Source organism: Melospiza georgiana, chromosome 26 (assembly GCF_028018845.1).
Source record: "Melospiza georgiana isolate bMelGeo1 chromosome 26, bMelGeo1.pri, whole genome shotgun sequence".
In the NCBI taxonomy this organism is placed as follows: Eukaryota; Metazoa; Chordata; class Aves; order Passeriformes; family Passerellidae; genus Melospiza; species Melospiza georgiana.
This window is the reverse complement of record NC_080455.1, coordinates 3362887-3388058: the sequence shown is the minus strand read 5'-3', so window position 1 is coordinate 3388058 and position 25172 is coordinate 3362887. Positions and strand designations below refer to the sequence as shown.

At 49.5% G+C, this 25172-nt stretch overlaps 2 protein-coding genes across 2 annotated transcripts in view; one reads left to right on the top strand and one right to left on the bottom strand.

The window, feature by feature from the left end:
• Positions 1-3399: 3399 nt before the first annotated feature.
• Positions 3400-7098, bottom strand: OAZ1 (ornithine decarboxylase antizyme 1). The gene is given in 6 exon segments (XM_058040678.1): positions 3400-3829; positions 3938-4023; positions 4612-4784; positions 4874-4960; positions 4962-5019; positions 6920-7098. Coding segments are annotated over 6 exon segments (651 nt in total). The 5' UTR covers positions 7036-7098; the 3' UTR covers positions 3400-3698.
• Positions 7099-7414: 316 nt separating this feature from the next.
• LOC131093789 (cilia- and flagella-associated protein 251-like) overlaps positions 7415-25172 on the top strand; it is a 40172-nt gene continuing 22414 nt past the window's right edge. Inside the window, exon 1 of the mRNA XM_058041127.1 lies at positions 7415-7454. The gene's annotated coding sequence lies outside the window, so the exon portion shown is untranslated. The remainder of the gene's footprint in view (positions 7455-25172) is intronic.

The following is a 25172-nucleotide window of genomic DNA, read 5'->3' as shown; positions in this document are numbered from 1 at the left end:
CTAAATTATTTTTAGGGTCCTCTCAGCCCAAATCATTCCATGATTCTATGAAATCCACCAGTTCCTGAGAAATCTCAATAGGTCTTCACTGGGAAAGCTCTACAAACCCAAACCCATGGATGATGAAGCGTGTAAAACCACAGGGCTTATACCTTCAAACAATTTTTGCTTGATACTCTAAGTCTGGTTTATCAGAGCACCTGAGGAAAGGCAGCTGGATGGGAGTCCCAGGCATCAACTTAGTGACTGAGAATCTCAAATAAAGTTTATGGGGTTCAGACTTTGAACAAAACCCTCTCAGAGCCTTTTTGCAGCCACCAGGTTTTTGCTGTTTTGAATTACACTCAAAGCCACCCATCACAGCTCACCCTGAGAAACAACAGGTCCTTCAGCCTGTGCTTCCCAGAGACAATTTGTGGCAGAGTCACTAATAAAAATGACATTTTAAAAGGAAAAATACAGCTTCAATAAAACCTGGAGCCAAGCCTCTCAAACACTGCTCCTTTATGTGCTTCTCTGCCAGCATTATACACTCCAGGGATGGATCCAGAGGGAAACACAAAGCCAAAATGCCCTGGATGGGGGTGATTACCCAGAACAGCCTCCATGGGCTCTGGTGAACAGCTCAGGTGAGTTCATGGGCACCAAGGCAGGGCTGTGGCATCTGCTCCTTGCTGGGAAACACCTGGCAGCACGTGGGACCTGGACCCAGTCCCCAAATCCATCCAGATGCTGAGGGACCAGCATGGTGAAGGTCACTTTAATTATTCCTCAGCAATTATTGATTCACTCACAGCCATCTAGGCTGGGTATCAGGAAAATTTCCTTCACTGAGAGTGCTCAGGCATCAGCACAGGCTGCCCAGGGCAGTGCTGGAGTCACCATCCCTGGGAGTGTTCAGTGTGGATGTGGCACTTGGGGACATGGCTTAGTGGTGATGGGGTCAGACTCAATGGTCTGAGGAGGCTTTTCCAACCTTAACAATTCCATGATTCAGGGACTCCATCACCTGACAGCAGTGGGACAGAGCCTCCCACAGCTGCTGTGCCCATGGATGTGGCAGTGGCTCCCCAGGGCAGCCACCAGAGCCTGGGGCATGGCTGGAATGGGGAGAATTCCTCCTAGGAGCCCCTGAGCGCCAAAAAACCAAAAATAAACCAGAACTGAGACCCTGAAGAAGTCCCTGTGCTCCAAAAAACAAAACCAAACCAGAGCTGGGACCCTGCAGAGAACAGCTCAGTCCCATGGTTGGTTTGCAGCACCCAAATCCTCCAGTGCAGCCTCTCCCTGCCCAGGCTGGACCCCATCGAGCCTGGCACAGAAATGGGGCTCAGATCTCATCGCAGGTGTCCCGGGAGAGCCCAGCCCTGCTGTCCCTGTGTCTCCTGCAGTATTTGGCACAGAAATGGGGCTCAGATCTCATCGCAGGTGTCCCAGGAGAGCCCAGCCCCGCTGCCCCTGTGTCTCCTGCAGTATTTGGCACAGAAATGGGGCTCAGATCTCATTGCAGGTGTCCCGGGAGAGCCCAGCCCTGCTGTCCCTGTGGCTCCTGCAGTATTTGGCACAGAAATGGGGCTCAGATTTCATTGCAGGTGTCCCGGGAGAGCCCAGCCCTGCTGTCCCTGTGGCTCCTGCAGTATTTGGCACAGAAATGGGGCTCAGATCTCATTGCAGGTGTCCCGGGAGAGCCCAGCCCCGCTGCCCCTGTGGCTCCTGCAGTATTTGGCACAGAAATGGGGCTCAGATCTCATTGCAGGTGTCCCGGGAGAGCCCAGCCCTGTTGTCCCTGCTCCTGCAGTATTTGGCACAGAAATGGGGCTCAGATCCCATTGCAGGTGTCCCGGGAGAGCCCAGCCCTGCTCCCCTGTGGCTCCTGCAGTATCTGCCGTGGCTACCAGAGGGCAGTAAAGGCCAGGGCACTGCTCCTCATCCCGGGGAGACAAAGCCAAACCTGCTCCCCTGGCTCCTGCTCAGCCCCCCAGTTCTGGTTTGCAGCGTGGGTGACCCCCTCCCCTTCTGCCAGGAGCATCCAAAATCCCCAAAACATCCCATGGAGGCAGGACGAGGCACATTCCACACTCCTGTCCCTGTGGAGAGCAGAATATGGCACATGTGTCAAAGGAAAACAGGGATTTTTCCAGATAACCAGAGCAGCCCTGTGCCAGCCTGTTGAGAAAAACAAGGACACACTCCCCTGGTCATGCCACTACCATGAAATTCTGGAATATTCTGAGCTGGGATGGACTCTCAGGGATCAGCAGTGCAGCCCCTGCTCCCAACAGCCCCACCCTGAGCAGCCCTGGGAGCTCCTGCAGCTCTGGCAGCCTTGGCACCATTCCCTGGGCAGCCTGGGCAGTGCCCAGCAGCCTCAGGGGGCAGAACCTTGCCCTGAGCTCCATGCCAAGCCTCTCCCAGCCCAGCTTTGGGCAGTTTCCCACTGTCACTGGCCTTCCAAAACTCCCTCTAGGACCAGCACAACTGTAGGGCCAGGAGAGAATTGGGAAGAGCCAATTTTAATGAGCCCACTTTGCACCATCACTGCTCACACACCCCAATTACTCTGTGCTGCATCTCCGAGGAGTTTCAGGGAATATTTCAGTGTATTCCATGGGATCCCAGCACTGCTGAGCCCAGGGATGGGCTGTGGGGGAAACTTTAGGGCCTCACTCAGACATTTCACAGCACTCACACCCAGCAGAACCTGGTGAAATAAACCCATGGCAAGGATTCCCTGCTCCAAGGTTTTATAGAGGAAAGATTGATCAGCTCCAAACAAACCTTCAAGTATGGGAAAACATGGAAATACCACAGTTTAAAGCTCAGCCCCTTTGGAGACTTATTTGTTGTAACTTCAGTTCAAGGTTTGTTAATTCCAGCATCCCAAGGAGCCCCAGCACAGCCCCCACCTCACCCTTCAACCCCCCCAAGAATCCTTGGTGACACCACTGAGCTGCAGGAGTGCCACAAACCTTCCCAGCTCACAGCCACAGCTCCTGGAGTCACCTGCACACACTGGGAAGGCTGCACTGTTACAGGAACACCAGAAAATTCCAGGTATTTAAGTTGCACATTTGGTATTTAAAGCAACCATGGATTGAGCTGATCATGTTCCACTTGAGACTTCCCAATGAAATCACACCCTGAATATCCTACAAAACACTGGCAGAGCAGGCAAGCACTGCTCCTAATTAGCACATCTGCTAATTACTCACTAAAACTAGAGTTTTCCTGGATTTCTGGATTATTCCAAGCTCGGTCAGAGCACACCCATGAGTTCCAGTCAAGCAAAGAACAAGCAAAGCCTTTCCACACCTGCAACTTTAATGGTTGGGGCAGTTCCAGAGCCACCTCTTCAAGAGTGCAAGTCTTTAAACAGCTTAAAACCAGCAATAAAAAAAGTAAAATATAAATTTTTATTTAGAATTAAAGCAAATACTTCAGTATCACAAACACAATATTAAACTTCAAGAAATATACTGCTAAATTTGGAGGGAGCATTTATTTTTTTTTTTTGCACAACCACGACATGCGCACAAAATCCAGAGAAAGATGTGGAATCTGAAATTTTCAACATCTCACCACCAAAGCAGCTGGGTCACACAAGAGTTAAGATAGACTGGAATAAGATGTTGACAAAATTTCTACAGAATCATCTTTTATAGACAACAAGAAAGCTCTAAAGAGGCAAACATTGCAATCTAGTCTTCTTCTGCTGAGTCTCTCTCAAACGTGTAGGCCATGAAGCAAGCATCTGGTCTCTTGGGGACAAGGGGATGCCCTGGTCTCACAATCTCAAAGCCCAAAAAGCTGAAAGTACGGAGCAGTGCAGCTAGAAAACAAAGCAGGAGACATGTTTCACCCATGGGATAATGAAAAAAAAACTTTACATTTCCACCAGAAGGCATTTTGTGTCTCTGGAGGTGCAGGGAACACCCACCTCTGTCATCTCTGTTCTTGTGGAAACAGATGAACACGTGCTCAACTCGGAGTTGTTCTTCAGCAAACTCGAGAAGAACTGCAAAACTGCAAGAGAAACACCAGGGGTTCAGTGCCCAGGGAATGCCCTGGGATGGGAGGAACCAACAGGGATCATCCAGGGATGTTCTGGGATGGGAGAGACCCACAGGGATCATCCAGGGATGTCCTGGGATGGGAGGAACCCACAGGGATCATCCAGGGATGTCCTGAGATGGAGGGACCCACAGGGACCATCCAGGCCAAGCCCTGGCCCTGCACAGGCACCCCAGCAATCCCACTCTGAGTGTTTGAGCTCTGGCAGTGCTTCTTCAGAGTTTCAAGGCCCTGAGAGCCAATCCACACAGGAATTCCTAAGGAAGAGGCACAGGCTGGAGCCTCACACCACCAGATCCCTGAAGCCCAGGCAGAACTCAAGGGCAGGACTCTTCAGTGGCACAGAAAAAGCTGAAGGAGCTGCAGTGACAGACTTAAAACAGCCTGGAAATCTCAGTGCCTAAACCAGCCTGAAATCCCAGACTGATTCTTCCTGCAGCCCTGAAACCAGGCTCACAAAAGAGCCTCAAAACCCAAAATTAAACTTTAAAAATACAAAGAGCAAAGTGTTCTCCCATAGCCAAGTTTTCCCTGACCCACCTGTCCTTGCTCCCCTCAGGCAGAGCACCACTGGGAATTTCAATGTAGAGGTTGTTGTTGTTCAGCACTGCTCTCCAACTGATGTGTTTGGCATCTGTAAGCCTTGACTGGACATTGAGAATTCTTGTCCTGTTGTTAGGTGTTAGTTCTTCTGTGACATTCAGCCGATTATCCTGCAGCAGGAACGAGAGCAGAGTGATTTTCCTGCTCGTTTTCAGAGGAAGGATTGAATGTTATCAAGCTGTTTGCACCTCGTACTCACCGAATAAAATAAATTAGCTGAAAGATTGTGATCCCTCTGACTATTCCCTCGCCCACCTGGGATCTTCAGGGGTGGGTGAGGGACATCAGGAGCACCACCGAGGCCCCGGACCCAGGTTACTACAGCAATTGAAGGGAACCCTGGAACTGCAAAGGGAACATGGTTACACAGGCTTGGACTGAGCCCTGGCACCTGCAGGATTTAAACAGAGTTAAAAAAACCCAAACCTAGGCCAAAGGACTCCTCCCAGTTCAAGTGGGAAGACAAAGGAAGCTCCACACCAGGACAGTGCTCAGGGAGCTGCCACTGCAGTGTTTTGAGTGAAGATTCGCTTGGAAATGAAAAATGCTCAGGCTGAGTGAGTTTCTGTGCAGGACAGGCCTGATGTGAGCTCAGGAAAAAGAACATTCCTGCAGGAATTTGCTGCTTTCTGCTCTCCTTGTTCTGATCCCAGCAAGGCAGGGATCACTTTTTCCCCCTGGGATATTCCCCACCAGATCATCCCAGGCAATTCCAAGGAATCACCTCCACCTCCAGAATCTTCTGTTTGAGCTGAGGCCACACCTGAACCTCCGCAAAACCTCCAAACCTCCTCCCACTGAACTCCTCAGGGCGATCCCACAAGGAGGAGAAAAACATTGTGTTTCTGAAGGTGCGAGGGATATTTTTAAGTTTCTCCCCATCCTTTTCAAGGCTGTTTCACTCCTCCCGTGGCGGAGCAGCGCTGGCCCCTCCCTCTGCACCATCCTTCACCCGCAGGCTCCACTCTTGAGTTGCGTCATCTCAGCAGATGCAGCAATCGAGGCCCTTGGGGGAATTTTCACAATCGTCCTGTCTCCGGGTGCCAGCAGCAGCCACTGCAGCCATTTGCAAATCCGAATAAACAGCTACAAAATAATCCACCATTTTGCACCCGACTTGCGGGGTTTGGATTGGTTTGGGTTTTTTTTTTTTAATTTTTTTTTTTGTTGGGTTTTTTTTTTTTTTTAATGAGCTTGAAACTTGTGATGAATAATCCGTATTAAAAAGGCTGGGAAAGGGCAGAGATGTTAAATATTATGTGCTGGAAGGTAAATTATGTTTATATTTTAATATGGAGCAAGGGTAACAACTGCAAACTTTTATTAAAAATACAAAATCAGCGCTAACTGAATGCGTTATTTTAATTAAATGAGTATCCAACCCATTATTTTAAGCTCTTTAAAAGAGATATTTTTCTTTAATACCAACATTATTTATTTTTATCTGAGAATGACTGCGAACTACACATTTTTAATTTCCCTAACAAATAAACCTTTATAAACCTTTTCCAAAGGTGTGCTGTGGCAATCTCCAATAATTTCACATTTCTACCCCAAAAAGGTGGTGCAGAAGGAAGGTTTGCAGCCATAAATATATTTTAGTGATGTTTACGTGCTCTTAGGGAGGAAAAAAAACAACCTTTAGCTCGGAGTTAAATATAAAAACGGTTAAAGAATTCTTTCCACAGTCCACACACGAGGTGGAAAGGGCAGATCGATGTCCTGAGCATCCACCGCTCCACACCAGGCACCTTAATTCAGGTTTTTTCTTTCTTCCCAGCACCTGTGGGGGGTGTTTTAATCTTTCGGTTGAGTTTTTAACCAGCAGCTCTCGTAACACTCTTACCCTCGATTCGTTTTGCGGAGTATCCACGGTTACATAAGGGGATAACAGCCTTCAATCCTTCAATATCTTTGCCTAATTATTGTTTTCCCCTCACCCCCCCCCCTTCCCCACCCCCAAGCCTTGCCCGGAGCCTCCCCCAATCCGGGGTTGCCTTCGGGGGTCCCTCCCAGGGCCGGGACAGCGTTGGGGCTTTAAAATTTCCTTTTTTTTTTGTGCTTTTTCCACCCTCCCGTGCCGCCTTTCCCCGCAGGGCCGGGGCCAGGCCGCCCCTCCCCCGCTGGCCACGCAGCGCTCCCCGCCCCTCTCCGGCCACCAGGGAGGCGACAACGAGGATGAGGAAGAGGAAGGAGGCAGCGAGGGCCCAGCGGTGCCAGGCTGAGGGAGGCCGCGGCGCCTCACCTGCTCTGTCCGGTACTGAGGCTCAGCACAGCGGGCATGATGGTGCTTTTATTCCCCTCTTTCTCTCTAGCGAAGCAGTGGCTGTTGAGTATCCGTTGCAGGGAGGATTTCACCATCCGGCCGCTCTGGTCCGAACCCCGAAACCCTCCGCCGCCTCCGCCCCCCGCTCCCCAGGCGCTGCTACACAAAATGGCACCGCGGCCCCACTGCCTCCTTATATACCCCCTGTCTGTCACGCCCCCTAAGAGACCACGCCCCTCAGCGCGTGCCACGCCCTCGCACGAGAAAACGGCTTTTATTGGGTAGTTTAGATGTCTATTTAAATATCTCGCTGTTTACTGGCTGAGCGGAGCGCGGGAGGCGGGATCAGCTGGGGGTGCCGCACGGGGGGCGGGGGGTAGCGGTGCGTGATTGGCTGCGCGCGCCGCGGGCGGGGCGGGGCCTGGCGGGGCATCGGCCGGCGGGCGCTCCGCAACCCCTCACTGCCCTCGGAGCCGCCGGTTCGAGTCCCGCGCCCGCGCCCCGCCCGGCTGAGGTAACCGGGGGGGCCGGGGGAGGAGCGGGGTGTGAGGGAGAACAGGGAGGGAGAGACGTGAAGAGTCATGGAAAAACACGGGCACGTCCGTAGGGTGCAGCCCTGGGGCTGGAAGCAGCGGAGGGGCGGCCGCAGGATCACCTGTGGGACCCCCGGGGGTATCGCATCCTCAGGGCTTCGCACGGAGCTCGGTGCTGAGGGAAAGTTTAAATTAAAAATTAATAATAAACCCACCACAAGTAGTGGGGTGGGTCCCTGAAAAGTCGGGTTCTGGAGTTGTGAGCTGGTTTTGTTTGGACTGGTTCCCTTTGGCCTCGCTGTGGTTTATGGATTTATAGGGGAATAGGGATGGGGAGTAGTTGGTTTGTGGGTTTAGGGTGGAATAAGGATGGGAAATAGTTGGTTTATGGATTTATAAGGGAATAGGGATGGGGAATAGTTAGGTCAAGCGTTTAAAAGGGAATCGGGATGGGTAACAGTGAGTTTATGGGTTTATGGTGGAAAAGGGATAAGGAAGGGATGGTTTAAGGGTTAATAGTGGGATAGGGATGGCGAATGGTTGGTTCATGGATTTATAATGGAACAGGGATGAGGAAAGTTGGTTTATGGATTTATAGTGGAATAGAGATGAGAAAGGTTGGTTTATGGATTTATAAGGGAGTAGGGGTGGGAAATGGTTGATTTATAGGGGAATAGGGATGGGGAATGGTTGGATCATGGATTTATAAGGGAATAGGGATGGGGAATGGTTGGATCCTGGATTTATAAGGGAATAGGGATGGGGTATGGTTGTTTCATGGATTTATAGGGGAATAGGGATGGGGAATGGTTGTTTCATGGATTTATAGGGGAATAGGGATGGGGAATGGTTGTTTCATGGATTTATAGTGGAACAAGGATAGGGAATAGTTGGTTAATGGATCAGTTGGGGACTAGGGGTAGGGAATGGTTGACTGTAATGATCTTTTAGGCTAAAAAGGCTTTTTTTGCTGTGCCTTCACGAAGAAGTAGGTAAATTCTGGTTATTTACACAGCAGAAGTTGGGCTAATCCCTGTCCCAGCCAAGCCATGCCCTCTGCTTTCCATCTCCTGCCAGGGGCTTGGAAATCCAAGGCTTGGGGATGTGGTTGAGTCTTTGTGCAGTCCCACAACAAGAACAGTCCAGAGGAAAGGATGGGAATTTGGGAACAGGACACCCCCACTGCTCTTCTGGATGGGACTGATGGAAGCAGCTTAATGCCTTGGGGGTGAGGGTCAGCCCTCAAAATCCAATTTAAAGCAGGAAATGTGCACAAAAAGCTAAATAGGTCATCATTCCCATGGGTTTGGGAATGAAATCTTTGGCTGAGCCGTTTCTGATAATTTCAGCCTGAAAACCAAGGCAGAGCCACATCCAGAGCAATGGATTTTATCTTGTATGGAAAGAGAGCTCAAAAGAATGGTGTAAGTGATGGTATTTGCAGGCAGGGATGCCTTGTAAGTTAAGTGGGGAAAGGTGTTTATAGAACCAAATAAAACTGCTAAAGAGACATTGTAATGGTTTTAAAAAATCGTGGTTTTCCATTAAAAAACTTATAGATGGCTGCATTTCTTTTTTTCTTCATCAACTCAGGCCACAACACCTGTGGCCACCAAAACACAACCTGTTTTATTACCTGCACCTACCAGAGCTGCATTTGGCCACTTCTTAGGGTGTTTTATTGCTACCTTATTTTTATTTGCTTGAAAACATCCCCATCCAGGAGCTCGGAGCACAATGGATTGATCGGCTCCACTTTGCAGAGGGATCATTGTGTAAATCTCCACCCACCTTTTGTGTCCCAAAGCTGCTGGGATAACCCAGGATGGAACAAAGTGTCAAATAAAAAAAAAAGTCAAAATAAAAAACAAAAATAAAAAACAAAAATAAAACAGTGTCTGCAGCTCAGTGGAGAAGCCTGGGAAAAAAAAATAATCTGGGAGGCCTGGAAAGTGAAAGGGATGAGGAGAAAGTCCTTTTCCTGCTGCAGGAATCTGCCCTTAGCTCCCAGAACATGACATGAACAGAGCTGGTGCTCACCTCAGCCTGCAGGGTGTTGATTTATGGAGGGGAAACTGGGAAAAATCCTGGGAAAAAAATAATCTGGGAGTCCTGGAAAGTGAAAGGGATGAGGAGAAAGTCCTTTTCCTGCTGCAGGAATCTGCCCTTAGCTCCCAGAACATGACATGAACAGAGCTTGTGCTCACCTCAGCCTGCAGGGTGTTGATTTATGGAGGGGAAACTCTTGTGTTGAATGCACTGCCCAGAGTCCAGCCTGGAACAATGGGGGAGCTGCAATTCCGGAATCTCCAGAGCACATCAGAGGGGATTTAGCAATTCCTGCTTTGTGTGTTGTGGTGGGAAGGTTTTCCTGCTGGGGGCTGGAGGTGTCAGGGCCACATCAGCACTCAGTGATAGATTTCATTATTTCCAATAATGGCATTTATTATTCCTGTAGTGATCCTGCTGTAATTCCTTATAATGGCTCTGTGTGAGCGGAATCAGCGCTGCAGCTGCTTCCTCTTCCCTGAGAACTGGGAACAGCTTTGCCCTTTGAATCCCTGTCACCTCCATGGTCCATCTCCATTTCACAGCTGAGTGCCTGGAGAGCTGTGCACAAGCCCAAGCAACCTGTGCTGGGTTTGTGTTAAACACCACAGGGGGATTAGTTCCAGCTGCAGTTTTGCTGAGATAGCCCAACTTCCACTCTAGCAGGGACACTGATTCAGAAATCCTCACACAGAAGCCTCTGAGTCACAATTTCGGGATTATGGCTGAGGCAGTTGGGGATGTTGCCATCCCCAGCTGGTTTTTGCCATGACTGCCCTTCCTGGGGCAGAGTAATCTACAGCAGGGTTGTTGCTCCAGCTGCATTCCCAGTTTGGCATCTCAGCCCCTGGAATTACCTAATTCAGGGGGCAGTGAGCCCTGACAGTGTGAGCAGCCCAGCTCTGCTGTGGCACAGCTGCTTTCAGCACACAGGGAAGAGTCACAGAATCCCAAAAGATCCTGAGCTGGATCCCTCAGGGATGATCAGTGCAGCCCTGTCCCTGCACAGCCACCCCAACACCCCCACCCTGAGCATACCTGGGAGTGCTGGTCTGGGTTGGGAGAGACCTTAGGGACCATCCTGTTCCACCTTCCAGCAGCCCAGGCTGCTCAGAGCCCTGTCCAGCTCTGCCACCCTGGGCAGCAGCAGCCACTGAGAGTTCAGGTGACACCAGGAGTGACAGACACGACCCCACTGCCTGCACTGCCAGCACAGGCAGCTCCACACAGGCTCAGAGACTGGACAGACCACGGAATCCTGGAATGTGCTCAGTGGGAAGGGACCCTCAGGGATCATTGATCCCAGCCCTGTCCCTGCACAGCCACCCCAACATCCCCACCCTGAGCAGCCCCGGGAGCTCCTACAGCTCTGGCAGCCTTGGCACCATTCCCTGGGCAGCCTGGGCAGTGCCCAGCAGCCTTGGCGGGCAGAACCTTGCCCTGAGCTCCATGCCAAGGCCTGGCACAGCTGCAGCCCTTGCTGGGCTCCTGTCCCTGTGCCAGAGCAGAGCTCAGCCCCTGCCCCTGTGCCTGCCCTGGGCAGGAGCTGCAGCCCCCCGAGGAGCCTCCCCTCAGTCTCCTGGGCTGCAGCTGAACGAGCCAAGTGCCCTCAGCTGCTCCTCAGCCCTTCCCAGCTCCGTGTCCCTCCTCTGGGCACTCTCCAACAGCTTTGGGTCCTTCTGATCTCGTGGTGCCCAGAGTGCCCCCCAGCACTGGAGCTGAGGCTGCCCCAGGGCAGAGCAGAGTGGGACAATCCCTCCCTGGGCCCTGGTGCCCCCAGCACAGGGTGGCCCTTGGGGCTTGCCAGGACCCAGCAGTGACTCAGATCCAACTTGCACTGACCAGGACCCCCAGGGCCCCTTTCTGCAGTGCTCTGAGATGAGCCAGATCTGCTGTGATGCCTGCAACAGTTGCTGTGCACATCCCAAGGATGCTCCGGCCTTAGAAGAGCTCAGCTTGGGCACCTTGGTCTGGTTCTCTGCATGTCTGCTGATTTCCAGGACATCTGGGTCCTATTTGGCTTTGGGATTGCTGCTGAATTGTTTTTTTCCTCAGCCCCTTCCCCAGCTCTGTGTCCCTCCTTTGGGCACTCTCCAACAGCTTTGGATCCTTCTTTATTTCTTTATTACATTGCATTTTTACAACCATTGCAAACAGAGGATCTCATCCATCACATTCCTCCCGAATCCTGTGCAGGTGTCCTCAACACACAAAGTCCTCCTCATTCCAGCTCCCACAGCCTTCCCCTCTCCAGCATCTGCATTCCCAAGGACTCTCCCAGTCCCACAGCCAGGAGCTGGAGTCAGTTCTCAGCTCTGAGCTCTCCAGAGAGCCCCAGCAGGTCCCACTTGCTCTGTGCTCTTACCCCAAGCAGGTCACAGCAACTGGGCTGCCTGGAACCTCCTGGGAAGGAATCCTGTACAGCCTGAGTTACTCAATAACCAGAGCAGTTAATGAGGAAAGGACAGAAGCACCAACAAACTGATCTCTTAAAGATCAAGCTGAAATTGTTTCAGACTGAGGAAAGCCAAGGTGTTGATTTTCCCAGATTTCTCTTTCCTTTCCTTTCCTTTCCTTTCCTTTCCTTTCCTTTCCTTTCCTTTCCTTTCCTTTCCTTTCCTTTCCTTTCCTTTCCTTTCCTTTCCTTTCCTTTCCTTTCCTTTCCTTTCCTTTCCTTTCCTTTCCTTTCCTTTCCTTTCCTTTCCTTTCTCCTTTCCTTTCTCCTTTCCTTTCTCCTTTCCTTTCTCTTTCCTTTTCTCCTTTCCTTTCTCCTTTCCTTTCTCCTTCCCTCCCTTCCCTTCCCTTCCCTTCCCTTCCCTTCCCTTCCCTTCCCTTCCCTTCCCTTCCCTTCCCTTCCCTTCCCTTCCCTTCCCTTCCTTCCCTTCCCACTTTTTACCCTCTTTTCACAAAAAGGGTCTCAAACAATAGTTAAAATCACCAGTCAGTGATTATTTGCTAAGCTTTTATGGGTTTAACTTCTGAAATAATCTGGAAGATGATTTTGTGGCAGAACAAGAAGAAAACCAGATTAAAAACTGTTGAGAACATAGTAGAGCAAGAAATGGGTGTGGGATAAGTAACCTGTCTCCCCTCTTCCCTGTGTTTTCAGGTGTGCAAGTGTTTGTGATCAGATAACACAAGATCAGTGCTTAGAAAGATGTTCAGGAGCTGAAACACCCAAAAACCTCCCAAGGTTCTGAAATCCTGCACGTGGGAAACCACAGCTCTGTAACATCATTTATTCCAAGAAGGAGAGATAAACCCTTCTGTCATTCAGGTGATTAAAGCAGGATTAAATCACACAGCTGCAAAAACCGCTGCTTCTGCCTGGTTTTCTGCATCTAGAGGAGCAGCAGAGCTCCAGGGATGGGGAATGGGACAAAAATCCTTTTTGCAGAGTAGCAGAAAGCCCTGTGTGTTTTGTGCTGTGCAGCATCACACTCTCAGGGCTCTCCTGGAAGGTGGAAATGGATGTTTGTGGCATTTAGCAGCACCAGGGGAATCCATCCTGCTCTGATTTGCTGATGAGGGAAGAACATGGGAGAAAAACATGAGAGAAAAACATGAGAGAAAAACATGAGCTCCCTTCCAAAGCATGTGCACTCCATGCATGGCATTGCCCATTTAGTACCTCCCCAAAAAATGGGAATAAAATAAGTAAATTTTATGTATTTATTATACAAATTATTTTATGTATTTTTATACAAAAAAGTAATTTATTGATTTATTGAAGCAGGCTTTCAAATCAAGTGGATTTGATTGCCTTTTCTCTCCATTCCACTGCAAGAAAACTCTTCGTATCCTTGCAGTTTTGAGAGGTGTCTGGAGATGCAGGCAAGCACCAAAACAGGACAGAAGCTGAGGCAGAGATGTCATCAGGACATGTTTTCCATAGAAATCATTGTCTGTGATGACTTCACCCTCTCATTTAGCTGATTTTAGTCATGGAATAATTTAAATGTTCCTGTTTGGTCAGCTCTCTGTGGAGACAAAGGACAGCAAAAGCTTGTGAGGCATTACCAAAACACTGGGGAGTCATTTTTCTACACTTATCAGACCTATATTTTATAATTCTTAATAAAAAAAATGGCTTTTAAATCTACCTCTCTCCTTCCTTAGTACTTCTGCTTCATCTCCTCACAGGTAACAGTTAAGCACCAGTTATCTAATTTTAAACACTCCCCCACTAAATCACTCTTTAGTGTGTCAGAATCTATTCTGATCTTTGTGGGACAAGTAATTAGAACACCTTTCCTAGCTGGAAAAACTCTCATTTTCATTGTCATCCCTGTGAGAACGATTTTCAGTTGAAGGTCAGACCCACTTGTGCTGGAAGGAGACTCTGCCAAATGAAGCCAGGATTTTTAGGTGTTTTACCAGCACAGGGAAGAATTTATTTCTCCAAGATCTTTGTGAGATACTGAGCTAGAAGAAAACAGTCATCAGGCCAACAAAAAAAAAGTCTGTGCTCTCACAAAAACAAAACTGGATCTCTGTTTTTCCACTTCAAAACAGCTGGCATGGAGAGGGATTGGATGCAGGTGAGGTAATAGATGTTTAAAATGCTATAAATTCTCATTTATCTGAATTAAGGGTGGATTCCAACATCACCTGGGCACCGGGAAAGGCTGAGTTGTTCTTTTTGAGTCTGCAGGATCAAACAGAGCAGTTCCCACATAAAAATAATGTGGGAAACAGGAAATCAGCTGGAAAGGGGCTTGGCCAAGAGCAGGAGCCACAAGAAACACTCAGAGGGTGGCACCCTATGATTTCTGGAAGTGTGCTGGGGCACTTTGATGTTATGGGTGTGCAATTTAGGGATAATGTTCCACAACACCGATTCCTGTATTGATTTTTCTCTGGCTCTTGCTGCCAGTTGTGAAGAAATGGCCCCGAGGAATTTGGAGGTGGTTGCAAAACAATGGAGTGAAAGAGGTTGCGACAGCCTCCCCTCCCCGGCCCATTTTCTGTTTCGTTTCTGCTGAGCCAGAGGCAGCTCAGCTCCAGCCCCTCTCCCGAGTTACCCGGAGGTGATGGATGTTGGATTGTGCCCTGTTCTGAGATTTTTCTGATTTTTCTGAGATTTTTCTGATTTTTTCTGAGATTTTTCATGCCCTTTTCTCAGCTGCTCAGAGATGGGGCAACTGAGAGGCGTTTTCAAACTTTTATTCTATTTTCAGCGTCATGTCAAGGGTGAGACTATACAAATGTTATAATTCACACCATCACAATCAGAAGCCAATCATTTCCTAATTACAACACATTATAAACATTTCTTGGCCTATCAGCTTTAGTGATACCATGCTGTAAATGCCCTTAAAGCAAATAATCTAAAATTACCCTTCATGGGTAAATTTCTTTGTTTTATGAATTTCCTACAAATCCATTTCCACATTGGAGCTCTTTGTCTTGCTGAGGAGTTACAAAGGGAACTTAATTTGGGAAGGGAGTGAAGCCCTGTCCCTATTTGTATGGAAAGGGTGTTGGGGTCCTGAGCAAACCCTTTGCAAACCCCTCACAATCAATCCCACCATGATCAGTATTTCAGACTCCCTCAAATTCCTCCATTAACATTTTCAGTCTCCCTGGAATTCCTCCATGAACATTTTCCCTCCCTTCTCTTGCTTGCTGGAGCCTGTGTGTGGTGGATTTAGGAGTTTATTTTTTATTCCATTCCCTCCCCTCCCAAAATCCACCACCCCTCACAATCAATCCCACCATAATCAGCATTTCAGTCTCCCTGAAATTCCTCCATGAACGTTTTCCTTCCCCTCTCTTGCTTGCTGGAGCCAGTGTGTGGTGGATTTAAGAGTTTAATTTTTTTTATTCCATTTTTATTCCATTCCCTTCTTCCAAAATCCACCACCCACCATAATCAGCATTTCAGTCTCCCTAGAATTCCTCCATGAACATTTTCCTTTCCCTCTCCTGCTTGCTAGAGCCTGTGTGTGGTAGATTTAGGAGTTTATTTTTTGTTTCCATTCCTCCCAAAATCCACCACCCCTCACAATCAATCCCACCATGATCAGCATTTCAGTCTCCCTCGAATTCCTGCATTTTCCTTCCCCTCTCTTGCTTGCTGGAGCATGTATGGTGGATTTAGGAGTTTATTTTTTTATTCCATTTTTATTCCATTCCTTCTTCCAAAATCCACCACCCACCATAATCAGCATTTCAGTCTCCCTAGAATTCCTCCATGAACATTTTCCTTCCCCTCTCTTGCTTGCTAGAGCCTGTGTATGGTGGATTTAGGAGTTTATTTTTTATTTGATTCCCCCCCCTCCCAAAATCCACCACCCCTCACAATCAATCCCATCAAAATCAGCATTTCAGTCTCCCTGAAATTCCTCCATGAACATTTTCTCTCCTTTCTCTTGCTTGCTGGATCGTGTGTGTGGTAGATTTAGGAGTTTATTTTTTGTTTCCATTCCTCCCAAAATCCACCACCCCTCATAATCAATCCCACCATAATCAGCATTTCAGTCTCCCTGAAATTCCTCCATGAACATTTTCCTTCTCCTCTCTTGCTTGCTGGAGCCTGTATGGTAGATTTAGGAGTTTATTTTTTTATTCCATTTTTATTCCATTCCCTTCTTCCAAAATCCACCACCCCTCATAATCAATCCCACCATAATCAGCATTTCAGGCTCCCTGGACATGAACATTTTCCCTCCCTTCTCTTGCTTGCTAGAGCCTGTGTGTGGTGGATTTAGGAGTTGATTTTTTATTCCATTCCCCCCCTCCCAAAATCCACCACCCCTCACAATCAATCCCACCCATGATCAGCATTTCAGTCTCCCTCGAATTCCTGCATTTTCCTTCCCTCTCTTGCTTGCTGGAGCCTGTATGGTAGATTTAGGAGTTTATTTTTTTTATTCCATTTTTATTCCATTCCCCGCTTCCAAAATCCACCACCATCCCAGGTTTTCCTGCAGGACAATCCCTCATGCTGGGAAGGGAATGGGAATGGGACAGCCTGCCTTGTTTTCCCTCCAGTTCCTCTTGTGCTTGGCTCAGGCAGCCTCAGGGATGAGGAAGTGCAGCTCTGCTTTTGTAACCCCTCATTTCGTTTGGAAATGTTATCCAAACAAACAGCTGCCAGCAGGATGAGCGTTCAGACCTGTGCAGAGGCTGCTGTGTCAGAAAAGCAGCTCAGAGGGAGCTGTGCCTGCTGGAACATCTCACCCAGCAGCTCATTACCGTGGAGATTCTCAAAGGAGACTTTTCCCCCCCCTCACCATTAGATCCTGCCTGTGATAAGAGCATTAACGAGCATATTTTCCCATAAATAAAATGAGCAGGCCTGCAGGGCAGGGAAGGTTGTTTTGCCTGGAATCAGTTCTATCCCACACTCACCCCTTGGGATAGCTGGGGCTGAGGGAACCAGTTCACCCTGAGAGCCAGAGACCAACGGGCTAAGGTGGATTTCTTCAAGCTCTGTGTGCTCCACACTGCTTTATTTTGGGGATAATCCACGTGGATTCTGTCACTGGCCAGAAATCCCCTGTGCTCAAGGCCAGGGCAGCCCTTGGGGTGCTGCAGGAGGAGCAGGAAGGTCCAACTTTGGTTAAAAGGGTTTTTTTGCCAAGCTGGTCTTTGACTGCAGGAGGGACAGGAAGGTCCAACTTTAGTTAAAAGTTTCTTCTTTTGCCAGGCTGGTTTTTGAGCTGCAGGAATGACAGGAAAGTCCAGCTTTGGTAAAAACTTTCTTTTGACTTCAGGAAGGACAGGAAGGTCCAACTTTGGTTTTGCCAGGCTGTTTTTTGAGCTCCAGAGGAACAGGAAGGTCCAACTTTGGTTCAAAGTTTTCTTTTTTTGCCAGGCTGGTTTTTGACTGCAGAAGGGACAGGAAGGTCCAACTTTGGTTAAAAATTTCTTTTGCCAGGCTGGTTTTTGAGCTGCAGGAGGAACAGGAAGATCCAACTTTGTTTAAAAGGTTGTTTTTTTTTTTTGCCAGGCTGTTTGTTGACTGCAGAAAGAGCAGGAAGGTCCAGCTTTGGTATAAAATTTCTTTTTCCAGGCTGGTTTTTGACTGCAGGAGGGACAGGAAGGTCCAACTTTGGTTAAGAGGGTTTTTTTCGCCAGGCTAGTTTTTGAGGTGCAGGAGGAACAGGAAGGTCCAACTTTGGTAAAAAGTTTCTTTTGACTGCAGGAGGGACAGGAAGGTCCAACTTTGGTTTTGCCAGGTGTTTTTTGAGCTTCAGGAGGGACAGGAAGGTCCAACTTTGGTTTTGCCAGGTGTTTTTTGAGCTGCAGGAGGGACAGGAAGGTGCAGCCTGGGGAAAGCTGCTTTGGCCAGGCTGTTTGTTGAGCTGCAGGCGGCCTCGTGCTCTCTGCATCCGTGTCTGAACCAATATTTACTCAGGGCTCTGTGTGCTGGGATTGTCAGCAATCCCTGCAGTGAGAGCAGGGCTGGAGCCTGCCCAGCTGAGCAGCTTCTCTTGTTTACAGCTTTTTTTTTTTAAAAATACTCCTGATTTCCAGGCTGGGGAGAGGTGACAACTCTGGTGAGCACCAGCCCTCCCTGCAGCAACCTGCCCATCCCAGAGCTCCACAGGCAAAAATCCCCTCTGGAAGGGGGTCTGGGCCAGCCTTGGCATCTCCCCAGGGAGTGACAAACCTGCTCTGGAAGTGACAAACCAAAATCTAAAGATTTGGTGCTCCCTAAGGGACTGGCACTGCCATCAAAGGAGCCCCCAGGCTGCCACCACCGCTCAGGAGTGGAGGCTTTAAAATGAAAGCAGCTTTAATTCAGTGCCAGAATTTTCCAGTTTTATTTATGAAGCTGTTCTTAGCTACAGATTAACTTCCCCTGCCTCCTGTTGGTCATTAACTGTGGGAGAAGCTGAGCTTTGAAGGGTTCATTGCTGCAGCAGAGGGGTGAGCAGAGCAGTGTTTCACTGCCTGTCCTGGTGTTTCCAGAGGAACCAGAATTCAAGGAGCTCTTCATTCCCATGTGTCCTGCACACACAGACACCCTGCAATATAATATATTTATTTTATATTTATTATCCTCTTTGGGTGGGCACACCCCACTTCCAGCAGAGCTGAGCTCTAAATGACAGCAGCAGATTTCCTAAAGGTGCTGGAAGATAAAGAGGTGGCATAAGGAAGGTAAAGACCCCTTGAAATTCCTGCTCAGGTTTGGAGCTGTGACCTACTTTAGTTTGATTTCCTGCTCATGGTGACTTTTGCCAGCTACACCAGGTGGTGAGCTGAAAATCTCCCTCCTCAGAGATGTGTGGAAGACTGGAATGGCTGTGAGCACTGGAAATAAACTGGACAGGAGCTGAAATTTCATTGTGAAATCATTTTCTGGGGTATTTAGGCTCTTTCTGATCCCCCTTATAAATATTTGTCTTGGGTTTTGGGTCAGAATTTCCCTGTTGGATTTTCCAGTGAGTAAATCCTGTCAGATTTTGGTGGTGCTCTGCCTTCCTGCTGCTTCCCAGCTCTTTTGTCCTACAGCACTTTCATTTAGCCCCTTTCTGATTCCCTTATAAATATTTGTCTGGTTTTGGGTCAGAACTTCCCTGTTGGATTTTCCAGTGAGTAAATCCTGTCAGATTTTGATGTTGCTCTGCTTCCCTGCTCCTTTTGTCCTACAGCACTTTCATTTCCCAGCTCTCCGTTCCTCATTCCCCCTGAACATTCCCATGTTTGTTTGGCTTCACACACAGCCTCACCTGGCCCCAGGATCATCACTCTCAGCTCATCTTCAGCTTTCTTGGCCTCTTTAGGGAGGAAAATACCACCAGGAATCCTTGGAGGAACAGGATGTGACAGGAAGCAATGGGAGCCAGCAGGTCAGGCTTTAGTAAAATGCACAGAGCCACCACTGCAGCTCTGCTAAAACCCAGGCTCAGGCTTAACTTAAACCTGATCCCTGCAGGGCAGATCCCACAGCATCCCTGGGGCTGCAGGGTTTTGAGGGGTTTTGTTGGTTTTTGGGGGGTTTTTTGGTGTTTTTTGGGTTTTTTTGGGGGGTGCTTTTTGTTTTTTGGGTTTTTGTTGTTGTTGTTGTTTTTGTGTTTTGTTTTTGGTTTTTTGGAGATTTTGGGGGGAGTTGGTGGTGTGGTTTTGTTTTTTTGTTTTGGGGGGTTTTTTTGTTTGGTTTGTTTTGATTTTTGGTGGATTTTTGGGGGTTTTATTCGAGTTGTTCTTTTTTTGGTTTTTTGTTTTGGTTTGGTTTGCTTTGCTTTGCTTTTTGAGGTTGGAAGACATCTTGAAGACCATCAAGACCCACCTGAGACAGGGAGCCCAGGTTTGTGGGTTTAGGCTCCCCCTGTGGCCCCATGCTGCCCCCTTTGGAGCTGTGATTCCAACAGGAACCCACCTAAATATTTATTTAGGATAAAACATTTATTTTATATTTATTATCCTAATCCTGACCTCAACTCCCCCTTTTTTAAATACTATTTTATTTTATTTTATTCTATTCTATTCTTTTCTATTTTATTCTATTTTATTTTATTGATCTCCTTGTCACCTTTAAAAAAATGGGAAATCACTTTGGCACTGCTAATCATGTTTAATTCTCTTTTCTATCCCATTTGGCTTATTTTCCCAGGTTTCTCTGCTGTTTGGCATTGTCAGGTTTATGTTCTGCAATTTTTTGTATCATTGCTCTCAGTGCCCCTGGGACTTAAAAAACTCTGAAATTTTAACAACAAGCCTTTCCTGAGGCTTCCATGCAAATCAATGCAAATAAAGTTAATTAATGTGATTAATCCTTTATCATTCTGGCCCAAACTGTGCTCCCGAGGTGGGATGTGCAGGGTCCTTGGGGTCCCTGCCAGTTTTGTGTCCAGTTTGGGACAGAGGAGCCCATTTTGGGTCACAGGTGATGTTAGTCACCATTGTAGGACAAATAACCCAAATCCCTGCCCTAAAAGGGATTTTCAGGAGCCCTTCCTGACAAAGCTGTTCAGAAAACCCTTCAGAGAGAGGGAGGCCAAGCTTTCCCCACACAATCCCTCCAATACTTTGCTGTGTTTATAAAGTTTTGGGGTTTTCTCCTTAAATCCATGGCTGCTGCTCATCCCTCACTTCCCACAGGCAGGAGCAGTTTCTCTCCAGTCTGTCCTCACTGGATTCAGCCAGGACACATCCCAAATCTTTTCTTTAATCCAAAATACATATTCATTCCAGTGAGGCCTTTTTTCCATGGCTTTTTTTTTTTTTTTTTCCTGACCTCCAGGTATAACAGCTCTGACACATTGGGAGGAAATTGGGATTTGGGAAAACAAGCTGAACTTCATTTTCCTTGGAAATCAGCTATTGCTGCAGCTCTCCCAGGTCCTTTCTCCTTGGAATGTTTTGAAAAGCTCCCATTCCCAAGGAATCCCCATTCCTTGGATTGATTTTTCCTCTGAGAAGGTTTCAAAGAGCTCTTGGTGCAGCTTTAAGGGGACATTGAGCATTCTCCACATGCAAGGTTTGGCTTCCCAGTTTGGAGACCTGGATGTGGATGTGTTTGCTGTTGGGTAGGGCAGGGAGGGGACCTTCTGAGCCCAATCCTGCGGTCCACATGTGGTCCAAGGACTCATAAAGGCACAGAGCTCCCCCTTCAGCCCCCAGTGTGTCCCTTGCACAAGCTGGGAGCTCTCAGAATTACAAAGCTCCTTTTAAATTCCAGTTTTATTTATTTTAGCCATTTTTTTTCCCCAGTTGGTTTCATGCCAGCATTGTCTTTCTGCTTAAATTGGCATCTTGGCTCTCTCTTGGTGCTTTTGTGTGTAGCAATCCAACCCCCTTTGTTTTGGTAGGCAAAGCAAACTGAGACTTTCCTCTGTAAATCTTCCTTTCTGCTTTCCCTGCTTCTTGTCAAGGAAGCCTCTCAGCCATCCACAATCATTCCCACACAAGTTATTTACAGAAAGCATCTCTCCACGACCACCTCAGTGCCATCACCTCTTAGGTAAAACCCAAATGTTTCTAAATTTATTTGCTGAATGTTGGAAACGGAGCTAAAAAAGCACAAACACCCAAGCAGAACAAGGAGGGAAGAGTTTGGCACATTTACATGGCAGGGTTAGGATTTTACAAGGATCACAAAATCTCGGAGTGCTTTGGGTTAGAGGGACCCTAAAACCCATCCAGTGCCACCCCCTGCCATGGCAGGGGACACCTCCCACTGTCCCAGGCTGCTCCCAGCCCTGCCCAGCCTGGCCTTGGGCACTGCCAGGGATCCAGGGGCAGCCACAGCTGCTCTGGGAAATCCATTCCAGGGATGGATTCCACAATTCCTGATTCCCAATCTCCCACCCCAGCCCTGCCCTGTGGCAGTGGGAGGCCATTCCCTGTGTCCTGTCCCTGCAGGCCTTGTCCCCAGTCCCTCTGCAGCTCTCCTGGAGCCCCCTTCAGGCCCTGCAAGGTTTTTAAGTGGAAGTTGAAGTTTAATTCTGAGCATTGTGGGGAAAGCTCCTCCACAGAAGCAGCAGAACAGACCCATCAGGACTAAATGATACTGTCCAGCCTGTCCTTGGGGCACTGCCAGGGATCCAGGGGGCATCCTCTCTGATCTTCCACACCATCAGCTCCATGCAGGCTCTGGCATCCTCACTGGAGTCGTGTCCTTCCACTGGGAACACAAACACAGTGCCACTGACCCCTCTGCCTGCTCAGCCCAGCCCAGGGAGCTCCCCAGGCAGAGGCAGCTCCTCCCTGGCCCTGCAGCCACAGCCACACCTGGGAGCCCCCTGAGCACAGCTGGGATTGAAAGGATTCCACACAATCACAGAATGGTTTGTGCTTTATGGTTTGTTCAAGGCCACCCAGTGCACACCCTGCCATGGCAGGGACACCTCCCACTGTCCCAGGCTGCTCCCAGCCCTGTCCAGCCTGGCCTTGGGCACTGCCAGGGATCCAGGGGCAGCCACAGCTGCTCTGGGAATTCCATCCCAGCCCCTCCCCCACCCTCAGAGGAACAATTCCTGCCCAATCTCCCATCTCAGTGTTGCTGTTGGATCCTCACCCTGCATCCTGTGGTCGCTGTGGGTCTCTGCTGTGCTGTTCTGTTGGAAGCTGCCCCCAAAGGGATCCAAACCAGCCCTGGCTGAGCCCCTGCCTCGGGAGGATGGAGGTGGAAGGAAAACCTCACTCTGCACCACAAAAATGTTGCTTAGAGATCTCCAGCAGGAGTCTGGGTCTGTTTCGCTCCTGTGTGCTGATCTTTGATGAGGAACTAAGAATTCTTTTGGGTTCTTTTGTGGAAACTGGGGGGAAGGGGGGGGGTTTCATATTTCTTCACAGCCAGAGCTAAGGGTCCTCTTGACAGGATTCCCACAAGACCCGAGGTGTTGTCCTTGAGCCCTGAGTGCTCCCAGAGGGTTTAACAGGCACACCCCAGGGAAGAGGAGCCAAAAGGGCTCAGAAATGGTGTCATGATGTGCAAGGGCAGCAAAACTGCCAGACCAAACCACACCTCCTGCTGTCCCTGCAGGCCCCAGAGATGGACATTTCAAAGTTCTTTTTGGTTCAGAGGTCTGAAGCTCTTACTTGGGGCAAGTCTGGGCTATAAAAGTTGATCTTTTTAACAGGTTTGACAAGTGGGGAGGGGATTTCTGAGGACCCTTCCTCCTGAGGGGGCTGAGGGTGAAGCTTGGGGAAATTCTTCCTCTGAAGAGAGACTGGAGACAAGGCCTGCAGGGGACAGGACACAGGGAATGGCTTTCACTGCCACAGGGCAGGGCTGGATGGGAGATTGGGAATCAGGAATTGTGGAATCCATCCCTGGAATGGATTTTCCCCAGAGCAGCTGTGGCTGCCCCTGGATCCCTGGCAGTGCCCAAGGCCAGGCTGGGCAGGGCTGGGAGCAGCCTGGGACAGTGGGAGGTGTCCCTGCCATGGCACTGGATGGGCTTTGAGGTCCCTTCCAACACAAACCATTCCAGGATTCTTTGAAAGGAGTTGGGATGGGAAGGAATCAGGGACAAAGGGGAAAAAGGATCCTGGCAAGGCTTTGCTTGACTGGAGCTCACCCCACAGCACTGCAGGACCTAACCCCCACTCTCAGGTCCTGCCTGCACCCCATCAACTGCCCAAGCCCCCCTTTGGGGGGATGGTGCTGAGGGTGCCCAGGGCTCCCTGCTCCCCTCTAAAGCCTCTCCCCAGGTGGTGCCAGGATCCACCCTCAGCACCAGCACACCCTGTCCCCAGGGAGCAACCCTTGGATGGGGCAGGGGTCTGGGTGTGAGTGGAGGGGTTGGATCCCAAGAGAAATTGGGCACAAGGCTGGAGCAAAAACCACTGTGAAGCCACAGTGACCTCCTTCCTCCCCCAGACTCTCTCGAAGATGCTCCTAAAACCCCCAAACCCTAAACCCACACGTTCCTCCTCCCTGTGCCCTCTCCTGTCCCTGGGCAGGGCAGGGGGCTGTGCCCGGGGCTGACTCAGAGCCCGCTCCAGCCATCCCCTGCCCAGGGCATTCCTGGCTGTGGGAATGCAGACACTGGGTCAGGGGATGATTCCTGGTTTGGGAATGCAAACGTTGGATCAGGGATTATTCCTGGTTGTGGGAATGCAGACACTGGATCAGGGATGATTCCTGGTTGTGGGAATGCAGGACACTGGATCAGATCAGGGATTATTCCTGGTTGTGGGAATGCAGATATTGGATCAGGGGATGATTCCTGGTTGTGGGAATGCAGACACTGGGTCAGGGATGATTCCTGCAGCATCTCCCCCGCTCCTCCATCCCCCGCACCTCGGCACCGGCGGCTGGAGCAAGACACGACCCGGTCCCTGCATGTGCATCGCCTTTGTGTGCCGGGGATGAGCACGAAGTGCTGCAGGGAAGCGTTTCAACCAGAAAAAACCATGCGGGGCTCGATTGTTCCCTGCATCCGTGGAAAATTACTCCTGTTCGCTCTCCCCCTTTGCTCCAGCAGCTCCAAAACATGCGGGGAGGGGGAGGAGGAGGAGGAGGAGGGAGGAGGAGGAGGAGGGAGGTGTCTGCGCCTTTGGGGTCGGAGCTGCTGCTTTTTTCTCTCTCTGTGCCTCGAAATGATGAATTCTGAAAGGCTCCTGCCTTGGTGTCACTGGGGCAGGCAAAGCAATCAGAAAGCGTTTTGGGGCCAGCCGCTGAAATGGCACCGAGAAAAGAACGGGAAGAAACGAATCCCCGCCATCGCAGCGATGCGGCTCCATCCCCCATCCCTGCCTCCCTCCTTCCCTCCCTCCCCTGCCCATCTGGCACAGGGGAAAAGCAGATGGAGAGGTGCCCGTGGCGGAGTGTGCTGGTCCCACTCCCACCGGGGCTGTGCTCCATCCCTGAGCCCCTCTGGAGCTTTGGGGGACACTTCCCTGGGCAGGGGAGGGCAGGAAGGGACAGAGACAGGGACAGGGACAGGGACAGGGACAGGGACAGGGGACAGGGACAGGGACAGGGACAGGGACAGGGACAGGGACAGGGACAGGATTCCTGGTTGTGGGAATGCAAACACTTGATCAGGGATGATTCCTGATTGTGGGAATGCAAGCACTGGATCAAGATGATTCCTGGCTTGTGGGAATGTGAAAGTGGATCAGGGATGATTCCTGGTTGTGGGAATGCAAACACTGGAGATCAGGGATGATTCCTGGCTGTGGGAATGCAGACACTGGATCAGATCAGGATGATTCCTGGTTGTGGGAATGCAAGCACTGGA